We start from the raw sequence: 21,541 nt of genomic DNA on the forward strand, positions 1-21,541 counted from the left end.
TTGTATTAATAGTATTATTAGTACTGAACTGAAATGATCTTTGCTATATGAAGTTATAACATAGCATCGTTTTAGACTGCATTGGTCAAACTTTACAACCACTAACTCACTGCAATTTGAGAGCCCAAGTAGATTTTACGTTGTGCCTCGCGCCAAGCACCAGTTACACTTGTTCCGCCCCAGTTAGGTAATCCGCGAACAGATAGCGCAGCTTTACCTGGTGTAGTCGGAAACAGGTGTAATCCTACACAAACTGTGTCTGGATTACCTCCTGCCTGCTGCCGTAACAGTTCTGTTTACAGGCTTGTCCACAACTTTAATGCAACAATATTCACGATCGACTTTAAGAGTAATATTGACAATTTGGTTTTTTAACATATATTCTAAGATTGATCACTATTTCACACCCCTCAAGGTTATGACAGCCATGAAAATCTGAGCGTAAGCGGTCGGTACCTGTCGTCTAAGTCCTTGGTTCACACCACGTCAGAAAGTTGCTAACATAGTAAAAGCCTATCACGGTCATCTTGAATAAACAAAATAATGTTACTTCTATTATCGAACAATAATAAAAAAGCCTTAATACTAAAATAACTTCGATAATAAAGTTACTGTAAAATTATCAGGAAGCTGGCAGCCTATGATAAAAAAGGTATACTAATCAGTAACTTTTCATCATAAAACTCCGACCTAATCCACTTACCTTTGTAAACTGATGTTATACCGAAACAAGCATAGACAATAAAACACCACTAAAGGTAAACAGATGGGAGGATCCTTCATCAGCGACCAATAAGATAAACTTGGATTCTTCATGCAGGTTGTCAGATCTTTTTTAATGTTATGCTGCTTTCTTTATTTAAATTATTTTGAACATCACAACAAGGAAAAATCTGCCATAGTTCAAAAATCAAATTTGGGATGGTGTTCAAAAAACCTAATTGGAGAAATGGTACTTGATTCTCCAAGGATAATTTAAAAATCGTAAGTTTTCTAAAAAGTATGAAATTTCTAAGAAACCTTGTAAATATTTAACAAAAAGGGTAAAATAATAGTATTAAAAAACTATCAACCTATTGTAAAATGGCTGATTGGTTTTATTGATTGCGCAATTACTATACAGCACCATCCTCTCCATTTATCTAATAAGCGAATGTGGTTTTTTCGTAAGTTTTCTGAAAAGTATGAAATTTCTAAGAAACCTTGTAAATATTTAACAAAAAGGGTAAAATAATAGTATTAAAAAACTATCAACCTATTGTAAAATGGCTGATTGGTTTTATTGATTGCGCAATTACTATACAGCACCATCCTCTCCATTTATCTAATAAGCGAATGTGGTTTTTTTCTCACCTAGTTAAGGTTTATCATATGTTAATTAAATACCCCCTGCAACAGCGAAAGCAAAATATCTCAACATAATTTATTTGTAAACACGACTTAAATATCAATACTTATAGACAGTAATAACGTTATAATGATTTAAAAGACCAGCAATGTCTATGCTTCAAATATGCAATTCATTAACAATATTATTGTGTAGTATACTTTTTTTAATCTATTTTGAACTACAACATATTAAATAGATTTTTTAAATACTTGAGATAAGATGTAAAAGGTTTTGAACAGTAATTTAATTTGCATGTATGGTATTAAATCTGAGACTCAGCGTTAAGATGTGTTCCTTACAATTAAAACAAAGAAGATATACATTTAGCTTTGAGACAGCTTTCATTGCTAACTAAATTTCGCTGAAATTTTTTCTATTTCGTTCCAAGCCGATATCCTTTGAAATACAAATTGTTATCGATTACGTAACTTCGTGGAACGGATCTATCGCCGAACTAACGGGATTATATGGATTTCTTTTATTTATAAGTTATATCTTTTTACTAATTATTACGTGGTTATAGTTGGACAAATAAAAGTTGTATTAGTCTCAAATATTTTGCGTCATGAAATGTTTTCTATCATTACTTGGGTCTCTAAATGTTTATGTAAGAACTTAATAACCATTTACAGAACAAGAATCTGTTGTCTTCGCGTCTGTACACAGACCTCGCGAAACCAATAAAAGATTATACTATTACAACTTAATGTTACAACTTTATAGCCTCATTACATTTTTGGACTTTCTACTCGTAATTTATGCACTCACGACGAGGTCCATGACTTCTTAGAAGGTAGAGTACATGTATTTGGGAAAAAGTCTATAACTCTCAATTTCCATCACTTTTAATAGTGTTCTAATCATGCCTATATCCAACCACCACTTGAGAGTGCCAAGCATGCCAACTTAAATATCTTAGTTACAATGTTTTCTAATAATTAATAAGCACAAATCAACCCAAAAACCAATTTCACTCTCATAAATGTGTTTCATCCCATTGTGAATTATTATCAAACTATACTAGTTCCCATAGTTTAGGAAACCTGATCAGAGTATCTAATATTACAGACTAATTCATTCAATTTACTGTGACCAGTTTTGTGCAGAGGCCACACGATATTGTCGGTGTAATCGAAAGCAATTTGAGGCTCGTATATTAATAGATTTTCCTTCAACTCGCTATCACTAACTGCTCGCTGTCGTGACTGGCGGCAGTCCGACTCAGAGAGGCTGTTTAGACGTAATGAGTCTAAATCAATACATGCGTGACGCACCGTTGTATTCTGAATCGTGAGTATTGTTCGTAAAGATATGCTTATAACAATTTATAACAAAGGGTTATGAAACTATGACATTACTCTTGGGAACTTTATATACTATGGTTTTTTCACATTAAGCTTTGTTGGACTCATAAAAGGAAACTATTTTCGATTTCAAAGATTCTGGAGCATATTGTAAAACGCATAGTTGGGTTTTATTGCTAAAAATAGCTCATATTACAATTTCGCAGCGTGCAATATTTATTTATAGGGGAAACTCAGGACTGTATTAAACTGTATTAAATATACTAGGTTAACTCAAATAGTTGTAGGGCTTAATTTGGGGTTTATAAAAGTTACAGTTGCCAGTGAGGTGACGGAGGACAGTTGATCCTCACGTGCGACGTTGTCATATCTCACAGCCACACCCTAGGAGCTAATTGTGGTCATTTTGGGTAAACCGCAACCTTGAATTAAATATAACGAAATATATTCTGTAGATAAAAACTAAAAATAATTCATTTTAGTTGCTTATTTGAACTTTCAGACTCTTAGAACTGCATTTCTGAAAAGTTGAAGGTTAATTGTAGTTGAAATCGACCTTCTTCGGTTCACCAACAAAGTATAGACGACGAAGTCAAGTATCAAGTGGGGTGTTATGTTTGAGGGCAACAGTCGTTACTGACATTAGAGCCTTTTATAGCCGGACTGCGTAATGGTAGCCACTCTCCCTGAATGTACTACCCGGCCTAAAAACATCTTATAGATGAATGTAAATGAAAACACAGAACAATAATAAATTACCTTCGCACGTATTAAAGGGAATTTATTCATAAGATATACAGAATCCACAGTGAAGATACAAGAATGTTGTGATCCGTTATTAAATTTGATTTTAAATTAAATTGCATGCTTACTAGATCGTAATGAGGAAACAAAGACGTTATTAGGTTCAAAACGTCTGAGGCAAAGGTGGACTTTTGATTGATTTATTGATACTTTGCTAACTGAGAATCTATTAGGATATATTAATATAAAAACTCCAATCATTACTTACGTCAGCAACACATAGGACCTTTTCAGAACGATCGGATTAACATCCACCCTTATCAGTGTCGGATAAGTATATTCTGTTCGACAGCTCAGGAGAACACCACAGCCACCACGTAATCTCAACCTAGAGTGCCAGTGACAGTCTAGTCGGTTCAGCTGTTATTGCAACCGAGTCAGACAACAACGTGCATGGTTGCTAATACGATGGGTGACCGCTGAGCTGTCATGTCCCAGCAAGCTGCTCACATATCCATCAATCCATTAGTAGCGGACAGTAGGATATGTTAGATATCTTTATACTGAAGGTGGTTAGAAAGTTTATGCTCAAGCACTTACTTCACCTTTTAACATACGATATTCCCGTAGTTATTTTTAAAGACGGGGTCATTTTGTCATATTTTAGAATTTTAAGTCCTTCTGTTTCTAAACATTTTGTTTACTAATAATATCTGTAAAAAGTACACAAAAATTAAAATATTATGTTAATTCTCGTTTACGAGTAGTCTATTATTGAAAATTATAATATGGGAAAATAGGGTAATACAGTTTTCCTTTTGAATATACTTGGAATTAGTAAGTCCATGTGCCTGATTCCACATTCCCCTTCATACCTGCAGGTAAATATTTTAAAGAAATAATTTAAATGTGAAATTTAAATTTTTTAATTCTTCGTCTAATATTTTGTTATTTTCCAAGGCAGTGTAAGTTTTATTTACATTCCAAATTTGGTTTGAATTTACTAAGGAATATCGTATATACAAAATACACACATATTCCAATCGAATCAGTTGGTTTTGTAACTGAGGGTCGATGATCAGCGAAAATTCAATATACAACAATATTTCCGGCATTTCATTATAGGTGTGAAAAAATAGGCATAAACCTATATAGTTTGCGTAAATACTATTGCAACAGCTGCAAGTAATTAAGTGAACGAACTATGTCTCAAAATTTCAAACTCACTCGTTATTAGCACATGTTTTACCTTTAATTGTTGAATATAATAAATATCCACTCTAGATCGCGAAGAGTATTGTCTACAAACATTAACAGCGAATAATTTAACTATTTCAAACATTTTAGTCTAATGATCGCTAAAACGAAAGAGGACTAAAAGAAACTATATGTAAAAAGTAGTCAAACGTTGTCTTTTTAATTATTTTTATTCCGATTGCAGGAAATTATAATATAAATGTTTGTTTTCGTTTTCTGTATTATATTTTCTTAAACTTGGTCTCGTTACTTTGGATGACATGAAATTCTACAGCAGTGTTTTAAATACAGGGTGAGTGGCTCTTGGTGTGACAAAATTTTTTGGGTTATAATGCAATGTAAATGTGATACAATGGCGGTTATAAAAAGTCTAACTCCAAAAATTAGGCCTGAAATGAATTATTTTCAGTTTCTCTAAAAAACCCGTGTTTTTGTACGTAAATCTGTATTTCTCAGCAACGTATAGACATATGAGAGCAAACTACATCATTTTTAGATTCTCCGTTAAATTTTCAATTTGAAAATGTTATCGGTTCAAACGGTAAGAAAAGAAAATTAACCTTCAGGTCGATTTAAATCTCAAAGTTGCTAAGTTTCAGAAAAACTGAAATATCATTGAACCCCATCTTTTTACCACACCCTGTACACAAGAATGTGTCAAGTGATATTAAAAACTTTGCCATTTAATAGGCTTTAAAATGGTATGCCATGTGACCATAGTTAAGTATTCGGTTACCTACCTTTATGGGTTTGAATATTAAAAAACATGCAAGCTACAAAAAGATTAAAACAATTTAATAACAACTGTACTTAATTTTTATGTTTTATAAAACTGCCTCATAAAACAAGGAATTGAAGAACAAGAAAGTAAAGCAGTTTAAAATAATTTGTGGATGCTAGTTACGGATTAATGGTCACATCCTTTATCAATGTTTTAATTCCTTATCTTACCACTTTCACCAGTATTGTACATTCATTCCTTATCTTGTGTTGTAAGACCAGTGTCCACATGAATTACTTCTACCTTCAATAGACTATTCTTCTGCTCAATTTAGTCAAGTGTAGGCTGCCATGGAGTTCACTACTCGAGAATACGCTGATATGCACTTTATTTACGGGATTTGTGATGGAAATGCGCGTGCTGCACAAAGAGAGTATCAAGCTCGCTACCCTGATCGCCGACTTCCCATTCATTCTGTGTTCTCAAGACTCCATCAACGTCTTGTGGAGGGAGGTACAGTTCACAAAAGACCTAACGAAGTAGGACACATTGTTCATGATGTAGGATTAGATGAAGTAGTTCTAAATTCAGTTCGGAATGATCCAGAAATTAGTAGTAGACAACTTGCTAGAGACGTTGGTGTATCACAATGGTAGGTTTTGGACATTATGCATAAGAATAAGTTCCATCCATACCATTTTACGCCTGTTCAAGGTCTGAAAAGCAACTGATTATGCTCCTAGAGTACAAATCTTATGGAGTCTTAAAAACACCAAGAGCCATTCACCCTGTATATGCTATTTGTAAACGTTTGAAAGTATATTTTTCATTTTAGAACTAGATTACTAGTAATAGAAGGAGTCAAACAAGTGTTAAAACCTATACGATATCATTGATTAGCTTTGTTATTTAAAAACATAAATACCAAATTAAAAACACACTGTAGTTTCATGTCAGGTTATTGCCACTATGATCAAAGAAATAAATACACCAAAGGAAGTTTAATGTGAAAATACCCTGTTCAATTTTTACGTCAAGGTATAGCTTCTTGGTTGTCGAAAGCCAATCTTATAGCCTACGTTTAATAATAAATCAGTTCTGAAGGAAAAAATACTGTCCGAAAGTTAATTCTCTTTTTATTTACGTCATAAAAATTATTATTAGATAAAACAAAAATTACATTTAAGGACACTGCAGGTAATTTAAAATTTCATTTAATTTAAGTATGTATCCAAAAAATATCACTGTTGATGCCTTTACGTATTGTAAACTCCAAAGCCCTCTGATATTGCAAACATATGAAACAGGTAGATAAACCTGCAACAGATAACAAAGCTTTATTGTTATGTACCGGAAACTGGTATAATCCCATACTATCCCACGGGATTAACGGACAATACTTCCTGTTTTGAACTTTTGCCTCTTGTTGTAAGCTGGGCTGGGACGAGAGTAACAAAAGAACAACATATTTTCAGACCTATTGATTTTTCCAACATGAATTGTTGTTATAGTTCATAGATTTATAAAATAAAATTATTTGCACATTTTTTTAATGTAATGTAATTTATTTTTTTACTTCTCACACAATCGCATAATTCGTAGATAAAATGTATGTTATATTAGTTACGTTGTACAATGCATCTGCAAACTAGAGGTGCTCAATGGGAAAACAGTTATTTTTGCTCTTTAAGATGAACAGTGTCACATTTTATATAATTAGAGCTGTTTTTGTGCATTATTCTAAATCTCAATAAAAACGAATTAAGTAACTGTGTCCAATACGAAACATGTTCTAAGAACTAGTGGCTGTATCTTATCAGAATCCAATTAGGGTACATGGCGTCACCAACATTGTCTAGCCCGCACACAAACAAGGCCCTCCCAAACCACAAATGAGGCTGTACCAATCAACAGTTAACCTGTTTCTGTCACAACAGTAATTCTGGTCGCGGGTTAACGTGATTACGTACACTAAACAGTGACATGCAGGGGTTCATCAGTATTTTTATAGTTAATGCTGTTTTGATTAAAACTAATTAACTAACTAATAAAAAGTGTTTCATCTGAAGCTATCAATCTGATGTGCCACTTGGTTTCCGTTTTCAGTGCAGCAGTTTTTAGTAGAAAAATAAACATTTAGTATAAGTTCAGATTAAAATCTTTAAGGGATATCAACTAACTTCAAGAGTAAAAGGTTTTATAAGTATCAGTAAATAAATAATGTGAAGAAGCATTATAGTAATGAAGTATTTGTAATAATGTAGGTAATGTATGCATTTACTAATGCACTAATACAAAAGTGTGCTTCAGAGTTGTACGTAATAAACTACCGTAAAGTTGCTAGTATTTTAATATATTATACATATCATCCAATTTTAAATTCAATACCCATCATCACCTCACAGCGCGTTCCGGGTCGAGGCTATATTTGTCTCGGGCTTAGGACGTCAAGCAGCTTTGTACCGGGCGTCACACGCCGTCAACTGAGGTTCCAGGAGCGCTCGTGTTCCTTACCAGTTTATCGATATGATGGCCATGGCTGTTTCCTCTGATAATTATTGATGCCAAGAGGGAAATATGAGTTTGGGAAGGTTGCCGGATTATGGGGGAGATTTGTTTATTTCTTCATTTTGATTTTGTTTTCTCAGATTTATGATTTGGTGGTATTTATTTTTCAGGATTTGGAAATTATGTTGTATATGTATTGGAGATATTTTGTTGTACTTATGTTGTTTTTATTTTTAATATTAACATCGGTCCTTTTGGTCAAACCTCATATTTAAAGCCTCGCACGAATTTTGCTGATGTTTGATCTCAGTGTTTTCGGCACAACGCGCACACGCGACAGACTGTCCTGATAGGTCACACTGTATACCAGACCAGTCCTGGAAGCGCGGGCGTTCTGGTCGACGCGGGATCTATTCACTTGAAGGATCTGGTCCGTGAACTGAAGGAAACGAGTGTCCGATTCTGTAGAATGATTTCTGTAACTTACTTGTGTGTATTCTCTCTCAACTCAATCCTTTTTGTGAGTCGGGCAATATCCGCCACCGGGCCTTCAGGTATTTCGTTGACTGCATATAGTTGTTCTCAAAGACCAGGCGGATCGTCAGACTATGAGAGATCGAAGGCGGATGTGTAGCAGACGGGTGTTTCACAGGAATCCAGTGCAGGTGGTGTAACAGGCATAGCAGACACAGCAGGTACCGCAGGCAACGAGGCGGTCGCAGACTGAGACCTCAAGAACGTTGATAAGAGGGTGCATGGTGACAGGATGTTCGCCACTAAGTTTTGATTACAGGCAATAACTTTTATCATACCCGCATCAGTTTTAATCAACGCGCACAGCTCTTCCCTAGACATCGCCTAGACACCTTATCATTATTTTCATTGCTCCCTATGTTTAACATAGTTGAACAAATTCACGACATTCCAGGGACCGACATGTCTATAATAAAATACTACACATACAATACTAATAAATTAAATATGTGGTTAAAATAAAGTAAAAATTTAAAAAAGCAACGATTACACATAACAGTTTGATAATAAATCACTAGAGTTTAAAACACAAAGAACAAAATTATTTCTGATAGTAAAAAAATATATTTAACTTACAACAAGATCCAGTAAAGTACATTTTGGATATTTGCAGGACCATGAATTGAATACATACTTGCGAATACATACTTGTAGTTCAGTCACACAGAGACTGAACTACAAATACGTGCGATATGAATGGGATATCAGTGTAGCTACTCAAATGTTGCTTCAAGCACATATTGAGACCGCTCACAAAATCGATAATTTTTTCATTTTAAACTGGTATTTTCCATTTTTTTCTGAAAACTACCTAAGTAATCCCTATTTTAAATAAGGGCGAACCTTGTCTGACAGCCAACTACCGTCCAATCTAAATTCTTCCAGTATTTAGCAAAATGTTGTAAAAGATTTTCTATGAAAGACTTTAAAACCTTCTAGAAAATAATGAAATTCTGACTCTAGAACAGTTTCAATTTAGAAAAACAGATCCACACTTGACGTAGCAAGAACATGTGATGTGCTTAGCGTATTTCTCGGCCTGTCCATAGCTTTCGACTGTGTGTATCATGACAAATTGTTGCACCGGTTAGAAAAAGAAAACATGTTGACAACACGAGTCTCTGTTTTAAAAAGCAAGTCAGTATAAGAATTATAAACCATTTCGTACACTTGAAATGCAAGCATTCTATATTTCTTGAAATCAATTTGAAAACTAATGAGTATAAATTTAATATCATAATTTTCTATTTTCGTCATGGCATGTTGCCGGTTGTGTTTGTGGATGATGACTCTTTAGAAGAGAGTTAACCCGCAAAATCTCTGGTATTGATCCTGAATGTTCCTAGGAGCTTATTTAGAGCAAACGTGTGCATGATATGGTGGTAGAGTCACCTCAGGCATCCGTGCAGAATCTATCAATGTTCTGTCCCCGGGAGTTTTAAAAATGGCCTATGGTTGTGCTAAAAGCAAAATGAAGCGAGTCTTTAGACTAAAAAAGGCTTTTAAAATAATCGGCATAATGAATTATATACAGTCGTGTAAGGAAGCTTTTAAGGACTTGGGAGAGCTGACTTTGCCGTGCCTCTATATTCTTAAGGTGATACGTGTACAGATTTAGATGCGCTCTGATTCGTGGCGGTAGCGATCATCAGTATGAAATAAGAGGCAGAGAGAACTCACCAACATAGGTTGATATTATCTCAACACCTACCACGACAAGTTGGTGTTGAGATTAATTAGTAAACTCCCTGAAGTATACACATTTATTATAACCCAAATCAATGAACTCTTCTCAAACGCCTTTTGATATCCAATGAGTTTTACTCTGTCGAATTCATGACGAACCGCTGAGATATTTCAAAGTGCTGGATCTGAAGTCAGTGTGGCTGTGTTTTGAATGTATGTGTGTATAATTGTAGGAATGAACGTGTGTGAATGTGTCGATGAGGGGACTACTTACTGAATTGAAAAATCTGTTGACTGTAGTACAATGTATATTGTTAATATAATACAATAAAGTATATAATGGATTGAAGTATTTGTATATCATTGTTATTATTAACGATCCTTCAGAAACACCTACGGTACAAAACAGCTCCGACTGGTCCATACAACAGACATCCACTATAACCTAGATGAAGAGGTGCTCTTATCACGTTGAAGCGATTTAGGTTTAACTTTCTGTTTATAAGAACATTAATATTTATATAAATGTATTATAGATATACCCTAAAAGGGGTGTAATGGTCAAAGATTTACTTTTTTGTCCAAATACAAATAACAGTTCATTAAATATATCTTCAAATTAGTGTTTTATATTATCTTTTTCAGTGTCTAGAGCATACTACGAATCTTCAATATCAGTAACTTGTTTTATGACAGCCTGTCTGTACTAAACATAATGCTTAAGGGTTGAAGATTTTTGGTATTAATAATGTAATCAATGATTAATTCCTTCACTTTCATATTGCTCTTATTACATCACATTTCTAGATTGTGTGTTATTATATAATATATTAAGGACTGTCAATTTATTGTTGATAGTCGTTTATTTATAATATTATGTTTGTTATATTTTATTGCTATTCATAATAATTTGAAGCTTTCTATTACATGTTATAATTTATATGTATTTATTTGCTAATTCCAATCATATTGCACGCTGGTTAAACATTAGCTTCCATCAGAGTATATTTTTAAAACGTTCGATGCTTTACAAGTAAGCGACACCTATAGAAGACATGATTGATTTAACACGTGATACGGAAGTAAAGTTTATAAAAAGTAACGTATAAAACAGCTTGAATCATTAATATAAAAGAGAAAGCGGTAATGATTGTCCTGAATAATGTAAACGAATTAAAACTAGATCCATATAAATAATTTATTCCTTCATCATAATTGCAGCTTGTGCTGCAGTAAGTATATTTTATGCTTTAAGTAAGCACTAGTATATCACCCATGGCTTATGAAAGTTTCAAATAACACAATAGAACATTTCAATGTTGTTAATAATATCAAAATTAAGCTATGCCCTAATTAAGCAACAAGTAACTAAGTGTATTACGTTTCAGAGCAATAGCACAGGAAACAAAATTATTCTGTAGGCCGGATGTAGGGACCGACATTCACACTGAGATAGTGTCCAGCATCCGGTTATCGGATTAACCTTTGTTGTGAGATAACGTTTCACACACTCGGCCTCTGTGTGTGCCGATACAGTACTGTACACCGTTACTGAACTAAACAATGGTAGTAGCTCTGGTCTTTTTTAGTGATGGTGACATGATATACTTTATGGAATTAAATAATACTCTTTAAAGATAAATAAATTGGAGAGGTAATAAATTAGAGAAAAAAAGTAATTTAGTACTGACTGAATTCCGTTATATGTCCTCAAATCTTGACTTTTTGTCTACACGGCTATTTAACCGTAAAAATGTCATAAATTTTTCTTCATTAAAGACTACTACTTAAAATCGGTTTTATTGCGTCATCAGTGAAAGGCGTTTAGTCTGATCATTACAAACATTATTCACTTGCAAGTTCAGTGTGAGTTAGATCCATACATTTTGGAAAGTTTTGGCAAATAAACCTCTGAGTTATATTCATCAGAGTTGAATAAATCATTTTCTGAGTAAGATTGTATGCATTTAAAATGCTCAAATAAGTCTAACATATGTTTTTTTCCCCAAAAATACTCTAATACCAAGTTTTTTACTGAAATAAAACTATTTTATATTTATTTCTGAACATTCCAGATGGAACTACAGTACATAAGCGGATATAATTATAAGGAATCGACCACAGTACAATCCTGTTTCGAACAAATCGTATGAAAACATACAACTTATTCATTTATAGACGATTCCAGTCTATTAATTAAGACTTGTCAAAGTCAATTAATTAATGGTCTCTTGCAATGGAACATACAAAGGTAACGTGAAACAGGACACCCTGCATTTATCGGCAAATTAGTGCAGACTATGGTTTTCCCAAACCACAGAAGCGACAAACCTAATCACAGGTTAATCTGAGTCAATCACAGCAGTTGCTTTAATCTCAGGTAAACATTGATCGGTAAAACACTGACTAAGCGTTTTGGCCACCTCATATCACCTTAGGTCTGAACTTAACACGTATCATTATTATTATTAACACAATATCACTATTGAAAAATTAACATTCTTTTTGTAATGTTTTTGTTTTGTTTTAGTATTTCAAATATACGTTGCTTATTTTATTACTTGATTGATCCAATTTGAACGGTGTCAAAAATAATTTCCCAAAGTAAACCTGTTTTATGTTATGAAGTAATAGTAATTTAAGGATTATATAATGATACACTATCATTCTGTTAGTGCTTTTCGTATTCTAAGATACGAGTCTTCTCAAACCCTTACTGTTACAGTAAATAAGGTGATTTTTGATAAGTAGACCCAATAATAATTTGCCATAAGAACATATACCTCCTAGCTTGACTGTCAACACTACAATTTTCCAACAAGTAAAAGCTAAATTTTATTAGAAAAATCTAATAACAATTGCGGATGAAACCTTATTAACCAACCTTATTCTACCTTATTAACCAATTAGGGTAGAAGCACGCAACTCTACATGTCGTAACAAGCTTTGTTGAAGTTTTATACAAAATTTTAATCATCCAAAAAAGAATCTGTACGAAAATGATGCATCATATAACTCATTCTTTTATAACTGAACTCTAATACTACAGTTAAAGTCTACTTGTAAAATCTATCTGAACATATCTTGCCACACGATACTTTTCTTGTTTAATAAATTGGGATTCATATCAGTGCTTGAATAATAAAAGTCTTCACACGAGTTACTATAAAATAATGTTGTATGTGTTAGGATAATCAGGGTACTTGTGTAAATATATCACCAGTGTTAATCTTTTTAGAGTATTATATTTACGTATTTATTTGTTGTGATGTTTTCTCTTTCCCGTAATGGTTACTTATAAGACCAATGCACATATATTCCCTAACGCTTCACCAAATCCCATTGAGTCACGTGTTCTACTATCGAAGTGTTGCTAATATAAATAAAGCTTCATCCAAAACTTCAAGCCTTTGGTCTGTTCATTTTTGAAATATCGTACAGACGAGTTAACAGACAGAAATGAATGTTTCTGCCAATGGATGAATAGGATTCGCTGACGCTCAGCTAATACATAATGTAAAAACCAAAGAAATGACGCTAAGAATAACAATTAGTTTAACAACTATCCAACATGATAGATTATTATAAAAAAGACTACATTTACTGCATATTTATAATATAAATTACTGCATAGATCGCTTAAATTATCAGCAAACATTCATATACTTTTTTATTCTAGATCAAAATGTCAAAGTTTTAATTAAAATTAAAATTTGAAATGATAAAATGTAGTATCGGAATGAAGCGTATTTCGTACAGTAAATCATCAACGTATTTCATTATTGTTACATTTAAGACATACGGTTAGTTAAATGTTTCTCAGTTTGTATTTGTTGGGCTAGTTATATATATTTCAATGTCAATAAAGATATATTTAATTGATTTGACGAAGAAACAATTTTATAATTTGCTAATTTGGAATATCATTAATCCTAATAAATAAAAAGGTACGTGTCATAATTATTTTTTAAAACGTTGGTGTAATCCTTATATAATTTTACAAAAATGTGATAACGTAAGCGAAAAATCATGTTTATTTTAAGTTTTCTGTTCCATATCGCGTCGCAATATTGCTGACAACTAAGATCTTAAGCGAACCAACTGAAGGTGGCTCTAAGATGGCTCTACACATCGAGGCGAAATACTTCAAGATTTCAGTTATGTTTAAAAATATTTGGCGTAATTTGAACTAGAAAACCTAAGTGATTAACATGTTACAGGACATGAAATCTTAATATTTAAATATTTTATTTGTATTTCATTAAGGACTAGTTAGGCAGTATAATGAAAGGTATATTTAAAATCGTGTAGTTGTTTATCTGTCAGTCTGTGTATTCCGCTTACGTTTTGTCTGGTCCTTCAATATTCCGTTGTAACGTTTTGCTTACATACCGTATTAAAATGCTTTATTGTTTGGAACTGATTATGTTTGTCAAATTTATTGTCTGCAAGTCTAATTTTGGAAAACAATTTATTGGACAAATATTAAAATTGTATCTATCCAAACCATACTTCATTTTAGGGCTTATTTTGACACTACCAGTGCTTAGCGGTAGGCAGGTATAAATTTCAATAAATTCTTTTGGGTACTTTGGGATTATACCGACCACACCCAGATATGAATCGTTATTTGACATTTTGCTTCTACTGATTACTAGATTAGCATAGAACAATATTTCGTCAATATAAAACAGGAATTGTCTTATTGCAAACCCCTCCCCATCCTCATAAAGAGGTCAAAGTCGAGCGGTCTAGTAGATAACGTGATTGCAGAGTCTCGCCGCCCGTTGAGCGGTGCGTCGCTTTGTTGTACTTCCGTGTTTTACTGTGTGTGTAATAGATTAGTGATGGGTGGCACTATGAGACTTTGGGATTTACCCAGGAGTGAAGAGGGGGCCATTCGTTTTTTACAAGATCATGACTTATTGCCGGTCAGATTCCGTTATATGCCCCCAACGTTTAAACTTTTTTCAATAAACTTAGAACGTTATAAAACTATGTAGTTGAGTAACAGAACTAACATTCCATCAATCAACAAGCATTTCCAGGTATTGCGATCGGTATAATTGTTGTCGCTGTTATCTTATCTTTCTCGAGAATCCCGATTACGGCAGGCCGCGCGGCATCACGATTATTTAAGTTTTTTGCACGGTACATAATTGCTTTTCCATTACAATTCAATTATATTTCTGATCAGCCCCTCTACAATTCGATATTTTATTGATAGGTACTATCTCGAGGGATGTTATTCTTTCGTTGACATCAGCGCGGACTTCGGCAGTACCTTCGGCCGGAGGCACTCGCATTTTGGGTGGCTGAGTGTAATCAAGAATAATCGTTGTAAGTTTTTAATTTTGTAGTTAAAGAGTTGTTTTTTCTTTCTATAATGTTTGTTTCTATAAATTTAAATTTTTGTGTTCTTCATACTGGTGTGGTCGGTATAATCCCAAAGTACCTTCTTTTGTAAGGTAATAGGCGTGTTCTATCAGAAAAATAAGTTCCCAAAAATTATAATGAACTATTAATAAAATGAAAAATTAATATTATAATATGAAAGAACGACATTTTAATGCTAGTGCTTGCTACCGTTTTGACTATGCGTTATTGTTCTCAGCCATTATTTTGTTTATGTTGTAAATATTAATGTTAATAATTCTTCACATTTTGATATATGTTTTCAGCATGTATGAAACAGTTATTCAAGATTAGCGATGTATTATTGCTCATCTAATAGCTGCTCAACTGCATTAACACCTCTTGGGACACACGTTACACTTTTTCCAGTTTATAAATTTGAGGACGAGCAAGATGAAGGAATTTATTTAATTACACAATAGATAACTAGCAGACATATTCTAGAATAATTCTCCTCTTTAAAGTACTTCGTGAAATATTACCAGAATATTGAGTAGGCTATATAGTATATTTCAAAATAGAACTTCACTACTTCATTGCAATAAGCTCATGCACATTTTATCTAAATATAGGATGAATAGTGAGTGTTCCAGTTCAGTGCGACTCACGCGTCATCATAGCCCGTTTGGCCTACGAATCTGGAAATATCGGAGCCCATCATGTGCCAATAAAACTGTTAAAGTATCTCAACGCTGTTGATAATGTTCCAGGGCAGTAGGATTCACTTTTGGGGGGTGGAATCTGGCGCCATCCCTGACCGTGCCATCTCAGCCAGCTCGGTCTACGACTCTGGGAGTGTCGGAGCCCACCATGGCAGACTTTTATACAAAACTTAAGTTCTGATAGTATCTAAATACTTTTCCTGATGTTCCAGGACAGTGCGACTCACCCCTGGGCATGGAATCTGGCGCCATCCCTGACCGTGCCATCTCAGCCAGTTCGGCCTACGACTCTGGGAGTGTCGGAGCCCACCATGGCAGGTTAGATTCTGTCTTTACCAGTAAATACTAACCTCTACTCAGGATTTCTTCGTGTAGAAATATCAAGTCACTCTTACAATATGAAGTTGTATAGTCGTTTTATATCTACAGCACCTCCAATTGTCAATAAATCTCTGTATCAATTCAGCTAAATACCGCTACTGTTTTCGTTGGTTTTATTTTCTATTTCTATTTCTATTATATTCACTGCATTTCCTATTCGATAACTTTATACTTAATCACGTCGTTCAAATTACTGCCTCTTCCTGCCTGTTGGTTATCCATGAATCTTTCCTGCGTGGACATGTTTGATCTTATTGCACGGCTTTCTATATTGGAACACGTTTGAATAAATTTTAACTGGTAGTATCCTGAATGACCCTTGGACTCATATTCTATCCATGTGTTAACTAATGCGTTAGTCTATTTTAATCATCTTAAAGGTTTTTTATAACCTCTGGGTCTTTTGTTATGGGCAATGGGTGAGAGGTTTTAGGGAAGGGAATAAGTATAAGGTCTGTTTTATATACAAATAAATATGAAAAAGTACGGTATTCGTACGATCATTGTGAATATAAATATTGTTTTTCTCAGTTAATGCATTTAATGAATAATCACCTTATGCCTTGTTATTTTTCGTCATTAATCAGCCGTATAGCTAACGTGGGTCTAATTAGATCTACTTTATTAATCTATATGAGAAATAAGGTGTTCTTGTATAGACCTTACTCGGTATTAATAATAAACTCATAAAATAACTTCATCCTTTGCAGTATTGTTTGTAACGAAACTCTTCTATCAACACGTCACGTGGTACTCGTGAAACACGGCAACTGGTAAATTTGATCAACGAGCGATTGGTTTCGTGTAATTGCAACATTAATGAGCTATCATCAGATAAATATTCAACGTTATTAGATGTCACTTTGTTTGCACGGGTAAAAAACCACCCGACTGTTAAATACGAATTGGAGTGGAAATTAACTACGGATTCAATTATTGTGAATGTGAAATGAAGACCCCATTCGTTTGACTGTGGGAGGCTACACTAATTAGAAAGTATTGGATTCGCTTATTCACAAAACATAATGGCAGTCTGCTGACGACCTCTGTTAACCTTCAATTACAGCTGAATTTGAATCCGGAAAGTTTGTTTTTAAAAGTGTAAAACTTAGATTTTGTATCCTTTTTATATGTATTCGTAAACTATAAAACTCAAAAATTAATATTCAAACAGTTCTGAAATAATATTATTTCAATCATTACCTTTTTTGGTTAAGTTCTTCCCAATAGTGTTAAATATAATCAAAGTAACTCAGTATATATAAAAAAAACAATCCTTGAAATGTATAAAATAAACGTAAAAAAAGTGTTTTATTATGATCGACTTCATAATGTTTTCAAGTAAAATTATTATAGACAATCCTCATTCAGCGGTTTTCAGTTTAATCAATAAAGAATTAATTATCGTAGATTTAAAAGACTGACATAGATTTCCTATTCAATGTTTCCTGAGTAACTTTGTTTTATATTTAAGCCAAACTCTTGCCTTCAATGTTCCAAGTATAAGTAATTGGCTGAGCTTTAGCGAAACCTTCAATCAAGGAGCTGAAAATATTTAGTTTTTCTCTGTCTGTCTGTTTATTCACACGATATCTAGAAAACGAACTGACATATAGACTTGATATTGTGCATAAAGCTTCATTTCTATATAAGGAAAACTAATTTGGACGACATTGTTCTTATTGTTCACGACGATTGCAACGAAAATATAGCAGAATAAATAAATTTGTAAACAAAACTCGATAGACCCTTAAGAGATTCAAACATTTGACATATTAAAACATGTCACCTAACTATTCCAACACATACAACATCATTGTATAGTGATTTGGTGTGTAGACATCTAATATATAAATCCCAGCATGAACCCGAATTTAATTTAAAAATTATTAATGTATCATGTGCAAGATATGTTGAGAACGATTTCATTTGTATACTTTAATTTTGCATGGAACTTCATTTCAATATATGAATTGTCGTTATCGTGGCACCTTTTTTGTATAATTGTCTTTCTGTCTATAAGACATCTCTAGAATAAAATGATCTATAGATATGAAATTTTGCATGTAACCTATCTATTATATGATGTTATATTTTATTAACAAGTTGTCCTATTAAAAATAATAACGATATATATTGAAATAAACCAAAAATGTACTTGGCCTTTTTACCTGGGTTAATATTTTTAAACTTTAAAATATTATAAAACTTAACATATCTGGCTTAAAATAATGTTTAAGTTACTCCAGAAGGCTTCACTTCTCACTGGATTATACCTTACAGTAGAATCTATGACGAGTAAAGCGAAAACTGACAACCAAAACTGGGTAACCCAATGTATGTGAAGAAACGGAAAATTGCTCACCCCAAATATCGTGTAATTGGGTTAAAGGAATTACTTAACTTATAATTCTTACAGAGTTCAAATGTCCTGAACTTTACTGAGAGTAGAACTTTGGAATAAAACTCCAGAACTTATTGAACGCAAAAATTTGGTTCGGCTGTTATGAGAATATTTTATTGAGAATATTATTTCCTTAAGCCATAAATCATTATGAAATATGACATCTTAAAGGTATAGCTCATACATTATTTACAAGTTTCATTTATAAATTTCCATCATTTTTATTTGGTCTTATAACAAAATGTTTCAAATTTCTTACCTTAAAAATCCTTAAGAAGTGACCGAAAAATTCCAGTAAGCTGTTGTTTCAAATAACGATGGATTGTAAAATAAAACAAACTCTAACCGAAAACTTATTTCTCACCTTAACTTCATCGATGAGAAATGCTAAAATAATTTTACTTTTTATTTCTGTTTTTTTTTTTTTAGAAATAAATGGATTCATCTTTCTTGTATTAGGATTTTTAAGAAAGATATGGACTTTCAAAGAGAAAGATTATGAAATAGGCTAAACATACGTTGGTTTATTGTCGGATATAAAGTTAAACTTTTGACTTATTGCATAACAGAATACGTGTGATTTCTATTTACAAGTTTCATTAGTTGTTGCAGCTTTCAATCAATTTTCTTATGCAAAGATTGTCACAATACCGTTCCTAATGTATATAAACCTAAATATCCATGTAACTTATTGCTGGTATTACTAGACGTTTGATGGAGCCAGGTAGATATCTAATTAAACTATATAAAATAGTTTACAATTGCAATGAATTATTAACAATTCAAAATAAAATGTATGTAATCTACATTTGAACGCCAGTATGTGAGTCTAGCTGGTGATCTTTTTAATTTTTGTGTGATAAATGGTAGCAGATCTGTGTAATAAACGTATTGCTGTAAATAAACGAGAATCTCGTTCAACAAACTGTAGTTGTATGTATAGCTTCGGGATCAAAAAGCTGTCGTAATTTAAATATTCCCTTAACAATATTGCATGTCATTTAGTGTTGACAAAAACACGTTTGTTTGTTAATTACAAATTGGAATAGTAATTAAATACAGGTTCGATTGTGAAAGTCAAATGGAAACCTAATTTCCTTGACAGTGGACAAAATGAAAATTATTTGATCTGTTTACACTTTAAACATAAAATGTTTGGATAAAATATTAGAAGGTGGGAAAGGTTTTCACTCATTCGATGAAATAGGGGTCTTAATTGCAATTTTCAGTTCAGGTTCTAAAAACATTGACATTAATCTAACACACAAGTACTGATGGGAATATTGACATATTGTAAAAACCTAGTATTGTTTATTACTATAGGTATTGCAATTGGGCTAATGTAAGTTTGAAATTCAGGAGAAAAATACGTACTTATCTTGAAGTAACATATTATGCATAATTCAAATTTGCTTGTGAATGTAATTGTTTTAGTTTTATAACCAGAAAAGCTTTAACTGTGTTTGTGTACATATGTTAAAAGAGATACAACAAAAACGTTCAGTATTACTTACATATGTAATAGTATAATATCAGGAATATCTTCCTTCAGTTATCGTTATGCACTCAGCTTGAAAGGTGTATACTGTGCAAAATTCAATATTTCTTGTGCCTATTGTTTTATTTTAACTTGTCGCATGGTATCAAGTTATTTCTACACGCTAAAATTTGAAAGAAAAACAATTTAAAGTTGCTATTTGATTTGCTGGATTAGAATATAAATACTAGAAATTGCGTCTTGATTATTAAAATGAAATTCTTAAAATGTTTTATATATATATATATATTAATGCGAATTGGCGGTATATTTGAGATTTATATGAAACCCCTTACTTTGAGAGCATGGAATCTAATAAAAATGTTTCGGAATTTATACTGTAGGCTACATCTCTTATAAACAACAAAGAAGTATAAAGAAACAACCTTCCTCATAGCCTACCATAAAATTATATATCCTCTTCTTCTCATGAATTACTCAATTCTTTATATACTAGGTTAGTAATTCCATTAATACACTAGGTTAACATTTCAATACGGTATTCGCATTCTAATGGAAAACTGGATTAAAGCGAAAGGTGAGTTTTACAGTTAGATAGTTAAATAGCCCTGTTTGATCAAAATTACTGTTCCATTTAGTTTCAGAGCTTAAAATGGTTTTTTTTTTAATCCCTTACTTTGCTTGTTTACTTTTACTTGTATTGTGTACTATTTCTGAACAAAATATCTCTGAGGGACAGTGAGTAATTTTTAGATGTTTTGGTTGATTCTCGTGGGTAATAGGAACCCCAAGAATAAACTGTTTAACGTTCACAATACATTACCAAATTTAATACTGTAATTGAGCTTTTTTATTTTATCCGTAAGAATTAGTTGACCATTGATTCTGCAAAGAATGTTCAGCGCTCAGTCTTTATATTAGTCACCTATTAATCTAGATACCTAACTCCTGAATTATACTTTGTTCCATAAATCCTTTATATCTTTACGTATATGAACGGGTAAGACTCCTTTTCCTTCTCATGGTTTAATATTGAT

The 21,541-nt window shown here is 32.8% G+C and overlaps 1 protein-coding gene across 1 annotated transcript in view; it reads left to right on the forward strand.

Annotated features, from left to right (window-relative positions):
* The window catches only part of LOC124369755 (discoidin domain-containing receptor 2), a 229,729-nt gene that overhangs the window by 139,207 nt on the left and 68,981 nt on the right, over window positions 1-21,541 (forward strand). Inside the window, exon 4 of the mRNA XM_046827839.1 lies at window positions 16,434-16,539. Coding sequence (XP_046683795.1) covers window positions 16,434-16,539 — 106 coding nt within the window. The remainder of the gene's footprint in view (window positions 1-16,433; window positions 16,540-21,541) is intronic.

This window comes from Homalodisca vitripennis, chromosome 1 (assembly GCF_021130785.1).
Source record: "Homalodisca vitripennis isolate AUS2020 chromosome 1, UT_GWSS_2.1, whole genome shotgun sequence".
Taxonomy (NCBI): domain Eukaryota; kingdom Metazoa; phylum Arthropoda; class Insecta; order Hemiptera; family Cicadellidae; genus Homalodisca; species Homalodisca vitripennis.